At 37.0% G+C, this 9,157-nt stretch overlaps 1 protein-coding gene across 2 annotated transcripts; it reads right to left on the bottom strand.

Annotated features, from left to right (window-relative positions):
* Positions 1-382: 382 nt before the first annotated feature.
* LOC103714754 (protein THYLAKOID FORMATION1, chloroplastic-like) lies at positions 383-8,837 on the bottom strand. 2 transcript variants are annotated; one of them, XM_026807539.2, is made up of 5 exons: positions 8,460-8,837; positions 5,517-5,787; positions 3,509-3,725; positions 1,267-1,382; positions 383-757 (listed from the first exon to the last, which is right to left on the bottom strand). In XM_026807539.2, exons 1-5 carry the CDS (start codon positions 8,629-8,631, stop codon positions 631-633), a joined length of 903 nt encoding a protein of 300 aa, XP_026663340.2. In that variant the 5' UTR covers positions 8,632-8,837; the 3' UTR covers positions 383-630. The 2 variants fall into 2 exon arrangements, with proteins under 2 accessions (XP_026663340.2, XP_026663341.2); XM_026807540.2 differs by having other exon boundaries at positions 5,517-5,631; positions 8,460-8,799.
* Between the last annotated feature and the right edge of the window lie 320 nt (positions 8,838-9,157).

Below are 9,157 nucleotides of genomic sequence, written 5' to 3'. Positions count from 1 at the left end.
CTCAACTTCATCCCGATCTTACAAGCAGGCATCATCGCAGTTTCTTAAGCATCATTTGGATACTGCTGACTTCTTGGGAGGTGTCGTCCATGAATCGAGACTGAAGCTAAGCAGTTGATTTGCCATCAGAATTGCTTTTAACCACCACAATGTCCAAAGAGCAGCAAAGGTGATCAAACTACTCGAGTTTTATATTCTTCATAAAAACTATCCATTATTGACAATGTCCAGAGTGGCTGCAAAAACCTCCATTAATCTTTTCCATGCCACATTCCCTGCAACTTTCACGTACGAGTCCTTCTAAGATCCTAGAACTGAGAGCACAATAAAACGAATATGAAGCTGTCAATGTAGCAAAATAAAAGAAAAAAACGTGCATGACTTTGGAGAACATCGATCCACATGCCCTTTGCATGTTGCAAATAATAAAGCCAGCATTATGATGACACATACGTATATGAAACAAAAGTATAAAAATTGGTGCAACTGAATAACTATGATACATTTGGATCCTCAAACTCTGAAATAATAAACATTAAATTGAAACATATCTTCATATATGGCTCAAAGTTGCTTGAAGTTTCCACCTTGCTCCAGTGAAGATAAAAGGAAAAGCAAGCTGAAGTTTCATCAAGCTTTCGAACAGGTCAAAACATTGACTTGCTGATGCCTTGCACAATGAAAACCCCCCACGCATTTAGTGGTAGCCTCATTAGCCTTCTGAGATTCTACTCTCTCCTCTCTTTTCTTCTTTTCTCTGCAGAATTAATATATATAAAGAAAACATTAGCTACCTCAGAAGTAAATAAGCTTTCATAAAATTAAGCCACAGCTTTAATAGTTAACTCAGACTACCAATTGAGTTAAAAATAGGTTTCCCAATCACCATCCGATAAACCTAGGGGGAAATGCATCAAACTTCAATAAACCGCATGAACATAATTTGCAAGAGGCACATTGGACTTAGGTATCCAACTATTGCACTCTTGACATTCAAAACGAAAAAACCATAGCAATTATAGCATCCATTGCAAAACAAACTAATAGCCAGTTATCTTTCTCTGACTTCTAAATCTTTCTTTTATCCCACTGAAGCAACTATTATGCAAGAAAGGAAACAAAAAAACTTTGCGGTGCATGCATTAGTACAATAGAACACACTTGTCGTGCTGTGAATTATTATATGTATATTCATCTAATTTGCGTGGCATTATGAGAACAGAGTAAAACGAGTTGCAAGATTTTCTTTCAGGATAAAAAAATTACCTATCAACATACTCCTTCAGAAGATCCTTGGCCTGGACAAATTTTGAAAGAAGATTGCGGTATACAGTGAGGTCCCTATCCACACTTTGTTTGTCTATGTTTAAGGCAGCACAAAGCTGTCAAACAGAAATAACTGAGTCAGCATGAACCCACAAGCTGGGAGAAACTGGATTTTCATGAACCAATGGACCTTATACTCAGCTTCTTTTTTTTCCACCATTTGGACAAACATAAATACCAACTAGTTAGACCAAATGATCTGAATCCATATTTTTCAAATGAGAATGGAACCTTAAATAATGATCTAAATTACATAAAATTGAATGCAGAAAATTGACTAATCACGGTTGAGTTGAAAATGATACATTGAAATAAGCATTTCCTTACAAAATAAGTAATTTCCAAGCAGAAGCTTATAGGTCAATGTATGAATGATTTTTTATTTTTTAAGGAAGCAAAAATAGAATATTTCAACTAGAATTCATGGAGGTTAATAAGTGGTGTATCTACCTAGAGATCCACTGACCAAACCAAGTGTTAAAGAAATGATGAATAGAAGTGACTTGAGTCTCCCAATAGAGTTTATTTGGATAGTAGTAAGCATATAATGTGCTTCCTAAAAATGCCAGAGTGAAGCTCAGGGGAAAAATGTAAAACTAAATTCTAGCATTTTTTGAATATTAATCCAACATCTACCTATCTGATTATTCAATATAGATATGTTCAAAAAAATTGGTTCATTATCCTCTAGGCTTGCACATGTGCTACTTCTGTTTCAACTTCTAACATTTTTCCTGTAACAAGACATGTCTTGGACACAAAAGAAAGTACACATCAAAAAAAGCCATGTTATAATAAAGTTTCTTCATAACATTTTGGGGTACTCTCTTAGCTTGGCAACATTGTGCAGTCAGCATAAGCTCTAAATATTGAGTGTAAACAAGAACACCAAATTTCCTAACAATAATCCAAGGCTTTACTTTTTTTCGGGTGAAATGGGTAATTCACACAACCCTTTATCAGAGTACAAGGATTCACGGAAATGCCTCGAAGAGCAAGCATCAGGGTCCCACACAAAGTTACCCAAGTGATCTGATAACACTAATCCAAGGCTCAAAGTGCACATCATGACCAACAAATATGCCAGCACTGTGTCAACAGGTTCTAATGGTGCAGGGATATGCACCATTCTATAGATTATGCTGGCCAATATCCATGTGCATCAACTCTTGCAGATGCACACTGAAGCAATATACTCATAGAAGATACTGATTCCCATTTTAAACCTATGCTCACCATTTTTTTCTAGATTACCTGGGATTCATGCCCTTAGTTTTTTTCTATTTTTATTTAGAGGATTTAAGAATCAGTCTACAAATTGGAAATGGTAATCGCAAAGTCACTCTGAATTTCACAAAAGATAAAGGCAACACATTAACTTTTCATGGTACTGTCAATATGTAATTATCCTACAGTACTTGCAATACATTTACATTGCCTAAAATATGCTCTTGTTATCTTAGTTATCCCCATAAAGAATTTAAGGCCTATATTTCTTTTTCAATGTGAGAAATATAAACATGTAACGTTAGCTTGTTCATTAAATTACTTGAACCCATTATTTAAAAAGCTGCTGACTGGGCCACCAAGACTGAAGAGGTCCTTTGACAATGCCACATAGAGGCGAACCATTTAGGTGGACAATCAATCTGGCCAGCTAGCTAGTCAGTACGTAAGCACCTGACTAGGCCTCTGCAGGAGACAGAAATCAGGTTTGGACTATACTCTCAGACAGATATAGGTACTAAGCATGTCGAGTGGGTATATTAGAATCTCCAGTTATTGGTGCTCCAACTCTTTGGTTACTACCTACCAATTTTACTAATTCTTGATTAGTTCTTTATATATACTTATAGATAATTCATCCTTTGGTAGATTTGCTTATTGCATTAGCTCATCCATTGGCATGTCATGTTATACTGAAATATGTCCTAAAATTTACATAATAACGAAATAAAGACAATGTAAAGAACAGAGACGAACAGAAAATCTAGTAGAGACAATTCCATAGTTGCTTGACCAAGAATAAATAAATTAATGCTAGCTAAAATATCAGTTATAAGACAGCCCAATTCATAAGCAACAGCTATCTCTAGTATAACAATTTAGTACTAAAATGAGTACAACGAAATACAGAAGACAAAGTGTGGGTAAATGTCAGCAAACATGAAGAAAGGACAACCTTTTCTAAGATCGTTGGTTCTGTTGCATTTGCCTGCTCAAGCAGACGAAATAGTCCAATTGCAAAGAATCGACTATAGCTGAAATTTCCCTTACCCTGAGCCCGTTCAGAAATATTTTTCAAAATATCTTCAACCTCTCCTTCTCTCGAAGAAAAATCTGCTAATGAATTAGCATTTTGAGCACGAGCCCATTCTTCCAGCTTTTGTGCATCACATCTGCAATGGACAAGCACGACAAGATTAAACTATAGGATCTTGAAAGAATGGAGGCTATAGTTGAAGACTTAAAGCATATTGAACATCACAATTACCAATACTGTCTACTTGTCTAGGAGAAATAAAGTAACAAAGATTAACCTGACAGTACTTGTGGATTATCTAAAGATCTTGTAGCCTAATAGAGATGGTTAATGGCAGAAATGAAACATACACTCATCAAAAGCGCCTAAAACAATTCCATAAGTGAATTGGTTGAAAATCAAATTTCAAAATTTAACAGATTATTCTTTACACTACCTACCTCCTAAAGATAAACTGTAGCAACAAAAAATGCCAGAAACCACCAATCCATTTGCTAATTTAAAACATTACGATTCAGATGGTAGGCCCATTGCTTTGGTAGAGAGCAAGGTCATGCAACCCAAGTGCTGAAACCAAAAGAATATCACATGTGATCATCAATTTGCGAACTATGCAAACGCCTGTCATCTACTTATCAGTTGTCTGCTATAACTGAAGGACCAAATAGAATCAGACCAGTGATTTCAGTGTTATCAGCTTCAAGTCAAAACCCTGGCCAAAAAACTATGGGCAAGCATATTCAAATTACAAAGACAAAAATATTCATATGGTAGGACCATTGCTTATGCAGAGAACAAAGGTCATGCAACTCAAGTCTTGAAAACAAACAAACATCGCATGGGGCGATCATCAATTTGCAAATTATATAAATGAACACCCTAGTTTACCAGTCATCAACTTATTGGTTGTCCACTGTATTGAAGGGCAAGATAGGATCAGACCAGTGATTTCAGTGTTGCTAGCTTCATACCAAAACCCCGGCTAAAAACTATGGGCAAGCATATCATTAAAAAATAATTTTAGTGGTAACCTTAAAATTTTTCATGAGAAATTATATGATAATAGAAAGCTTTGACAAAAAAAAAAGGAAAAAATTTCAGAACTAAACATGCCTATTTTTATGATCATTTACTAACATACAATATGCTCACTGTGATCCACGATGTTGTTCAAGCCTGGTCCCATTTATTTGGAGTCTGTTATCCTAGTACTAGTTAAAAACTAGAAAGCAACATGCATAATGCATGTGACTGGTGGCAGAAGAATGATTGGAACATAATGCCAGAGTGAGAAACAGATACTTGTGACAAGAGGCCTTACCATCTCCTAAGTGGCCCCATTGTGGAGTCCCAAACATGTGGAAAAGAGTTGGGGCTCAAACTCAGGGGTGGTTACATCCTTAGACTTCCCATTGTAATAACAGAGACTTAAAAAAAAGAAAAAAAAGGATGAGATAAACTTTCTTTCCAAATTTTATGTATGCCTTGCATTTAACTCATATACATGTGACAATACAACTTATACGGCATTATCTAGTTACCAGTTCACCTATTATCATGCTTTGAAGCTTTGACCAAATCAATCTGGTACATTGGTCAACAAGTCATCTTGTGACTAAGCCATAAGAAAAATGTGATTGGATTAACAATCTGACCACGAACTTAGCAAATCACACCTAGTACTTTTTCAATTTAAAAAAAAAGGGGGCAATAACCCCAGTACTCATCAACAAAATAACTGATTCAGCATCTATTTATTGGTAATAACTCCAGAAAAATTAAAGCAAAATTACATTATTGCACAAAGTTCATTGAATTACATTATGATGAATATACCCTGATTTATTTGTAGTTCTTACTCTAGTGAAAGACATAGAATTGCATAGCTAGAGTATAAATGAGCTTTCAGGAGCCTATGAAGATTTACCTGTACTGTTCAGGATCCTCCTTTAAGGCCTGGATATATGCTCTGAAGATGGCATCTCGATCATCATTGCTAGGATATCCTTCCATCAGCTGCTCAAATACAGTGACAAAACCAACTGCAAAGACAGCATCATACTGATAAGATCTTTTGTACCTCATCAGATGTTGCTGCACAATGAGTTCTTGCAATACAGAATTGTATATGCTCGGAATAGGTTGCTTGTATGACTTGAGAAAATTCAACTTTGTTTCTGATACAGTGGGTGGCACATCTGGAAATAAAAAGGAAAACTCAGACAATGAAAATCCAATCAGCTGCCTAAGAACAGACCAAGAGTTAAAAAGTACGTTAAAGAATCTTTTAAATAACATTTTTTTGTTCATTATCAGGAGCTGTTTTATTGCACAATCCATGACTCAACTATATTTTAGGAACCCAACTCTTTTACAGAACTTCAGATATTGACGAGGATAAGAAAAGGTGAATATGTGGAAGTAAGGACTAACAAGTAAGAAAGGAATATTGTTGCTTATAGTTCTATACAATTCTAGAACAACAGAAGAAAAGGCACACAAGCCAAGTGGTTGGGGCACAATTTAGCTTCTAAGAACAGTTTTCACTTCATTATGCTTCATCAAGCACTTCAAAGATGAGATTTTATTATATAACAAAAAATGCTGAGTAAAAGAATTCTTAGAAAAGAGCGAATAGAAGAAGTTGGATATATGGGTTGCACAAAATAATATTAAGTACTCAATTTAGGTAGATAATAGGCAAATAAAGAGTAAACCATAATTTTGCGGAGTACATACAAAGAATAGCACTAGCACTATACCTCTTTAAGACACTAAACAATTCCCTTAGCACATCAGTTACAGGTTGATCTTGCATCCAGCATCGCTACAGAGAGAAACCCAAAACCATCATCTACAACCTTTAGGTTGTTATATAGAGTATATTAGGACACAATTATATGCATGGTTTCCAACTAACTCCTGAACATAAATTTTAAAGAGGCCACTGAGTTATTTATTTCAAGCTATGAGATATGTGCACAAGAACATAGTTCATTCACCAGCTGCAAGGAGAGTCTGAACTTGTCTTATGTCAGTACGAAGAGGAGTCTAGAGTGATACACCACGCTAGGCTGATTTTCGATTAAATGACTGCACATTCCATAAAGTTTTGACTTTTGCGTATGCTGGATAGTAGAGACTCTCAATATCACTATGTGCATCACCAAGCTCAACTCTAAAGCCACACCAATCACAATTTAAGAAGATGAGTACAAGAACATGGAAGGGAGAAGATTATAAAGAGGGGGCTTTGTTATCTGCTGATATGGTCTAGAAAAATCAGCATATACACAATCTGACTTGGATACTTCAGTTTTCAGATTTTAGAGTTCTGACACTTTCTTGCACTTGGACATTATATGCAATAGCATAATACTGCTCGGGAAATTGGATGGTCATACTAAAATTAGCCAATAAGTGTTGGCACTTTGGAACACCCTTATCCAGTGTCTTGTCAAAGCATACTCTAATGCATGCTGTATATCCAATTATTTTAACAAGAAAAAAAAAATTACTCAAAGTGTCAACTCATGCCCAACTCAACTTAGTCTACCGGCAGAGTATGCTAATAATTATATATTTTTAATTTTTACATGTATCAACCGTATGGAAGCATAATTTGCACTCAAAGAAAAAAAAGGAAAAGATGTATGGGGGTGTTCTAATGTCAAGTTTTCAAAGGTTGAAGTGTCAGATGCTTTGGGCCACTAGAAAGCAATGGTAAAAGTCTATAACACGTTGCTACCGAGTAAAAGAAAAGGAGACCACATATTCTATAAAGATTGCAGTTACGTTTCGCAAAAAGTTGAAGTGCCTATTTGTATTCCATCATATTTGCTCTGTACCATCTGTATGGCTCATATGATTGTGTATCAAAGCGATATTATGCACTTATATTTGCCAATACATTGTGATACAAGCAGGCATCCTAATTTTCCATTCTAACTCTGCACCTGACCATTCTGTACTTCTGTAGTGGACTGAATTTTACAATTGAACAAGTTTTTCATGAGCTTCTCAACAACTCAATGTGGACTGCACAGGCATGTATACGCAAGTGCAGCTCAGTAAACAAGCAGCAACAATTCAATACCTAAGCACAAGTTTACCAAGCTGGAGCTCTTCAGCTCATCTTGGGCACAGGTTCAAATTCATGTGCAACTCAGTCCTAGCAAGCAGTGGATTCCAATACATTCAGTTTGCCACCACGGCTGGGCACAGCCTGAGTTGAGCAGAGGCGTGTACCTCTACAATGTGAGAAGTGCACAGTTTACCTACGTACTCCCCAATACACTTTTCAACTTGCAGCTTACATGCAATGCCAATGTGTCAATATTATTGTCAGAAATTCCAATCGCTTTAAGCAGCCGTGAATTTGCTACCATTCTTGAACCGTGAGAGTATATGTATACTGTTCTATAACTGGATAGAAGTTTACGAAGATTCAGCTCGGCTAGATTCTAAAAAGGATCTTCTCTTTTACTCAATTATTTCTTTACTACCTTATTTATTCGGTCGAAGAGGCCAATAACTTGCCCAGAACCCTTGATCTTTTGAACAAGAAACGAACTTTATCCCAAAATGTCAAAATACCAATTAGCGAAACGAGATTTACAGACCCAAATACTGAAACGATTAACGGAAGAAAATTTCGAAGCAAAAAAATTGGCATCTAAAGATAAATATTTCAGCTAAACATACACCCTAAATGCGAAGGAAAATGGATTTCAGAAAGATCCAGATTAAAACTTCAACTTTACGGTATCAATAACCCATAAGAATCAATGGAAAAACCCCAACCGCTGCTATCACGCACGAAATCCTCAAATAAACCACAAAATTCTGCGAATAAAGTAGGAAAGTTCACCGCTTGTGGCCGCGACGCACCGGACCACCATTCGAGAGCGCAGCTTAGGGGGTGTGAGTCGAGGGCCTCTGAAAGCCGGAGTGGCGAAGGATCCAGAGGCGGAGGGCGTCGGTCTCCTCCCCGAAGAGGCTTGCCGCAGCGAGGCGAAGGAGACGGAAGAGATGGCTGCCATTAGGTCTAGGGCTTCTATGCCTCGTCGTCTTCGCGGGTAACGGGAAGGAGGAACCCCGCGGAAATCCGCAGTAGTGAGATCTTTTCCGGTGTACCGAGAAGTGATCCAGCCAGTAGTTTGTGGACACGTACCCAATCTCCTCTCGCCTCACGGGCACCATGCCCTTTTTTTTTTCTTCTTTTTTCTCCTGCGGTGAATTTTTGTGGCGGTTGGCGAGGGCGGTGGACCAGAAAAACTTGATATATCATATATACTTCAACATTGGAATATTAAGGTCTCTTACCAATTCTTCCCTTTTTGTCTCTGCTCTTCTTCTCATCTCATGCTTTTCCTCTTCTTTTCTCTGGTTACTGATTTCTCGTGATGTGATCTAGCTCCCAGGCAATTGCCATGATTTGCTATTGCAAATAAGAGATGTCAATGAGCCAACCCACTGGCCAAAATCATTGTTTTGAATCAGAATAATGCATGGGGTTGTCTTTTTATACGCGAGAGTTTTTTGGAGGAAGATTGGTGCAACTAACAA

This window comes from Phoenix dactylifera, chromosome 11 (genome assembly GCF_009389715.1).
Source record: "Phoenix dactylifera cultivar Barhee BC4 chromosome 11, palm_55x_up_171113_PBpolish2nd_filt_p, whole genome shotgun sequence".
In the NCBI taxonomy this organism is placed as follows: Eukaryota; Viridiplantae; Streptophyta; class Magnoliopsida; order Arecales; family Arecaceae; genus Phoenix; species Phoenix dactylifera.
This window is presented reverse-complemented; position numbering and strand designations above follow the sequence as displayed.

Coding starts and splice junctions, on each gene's coding strand:
- LOC103714754 (XM_026807539.2), bottom strand. CDS start 8,631: ATGGCAGCCATCTCTTCCGTCTCCTTCGCCTCGCTGCGGCAAGCCTCT. Junction 3,726..5,516: donor GAGGATCCTGAACAGTACAG/GTAAATCTTCAT, acceptor TGTCCATTGCAG/ATGTGATGCACAAAAGCTGG. Junction 758..1,266: donor CTGAAGGAGTATGTTGATAG/GTAATTTTTTTA, acceptor TTAATTCTGCAG/AGAAAAGAAGAAAAGAGAGG.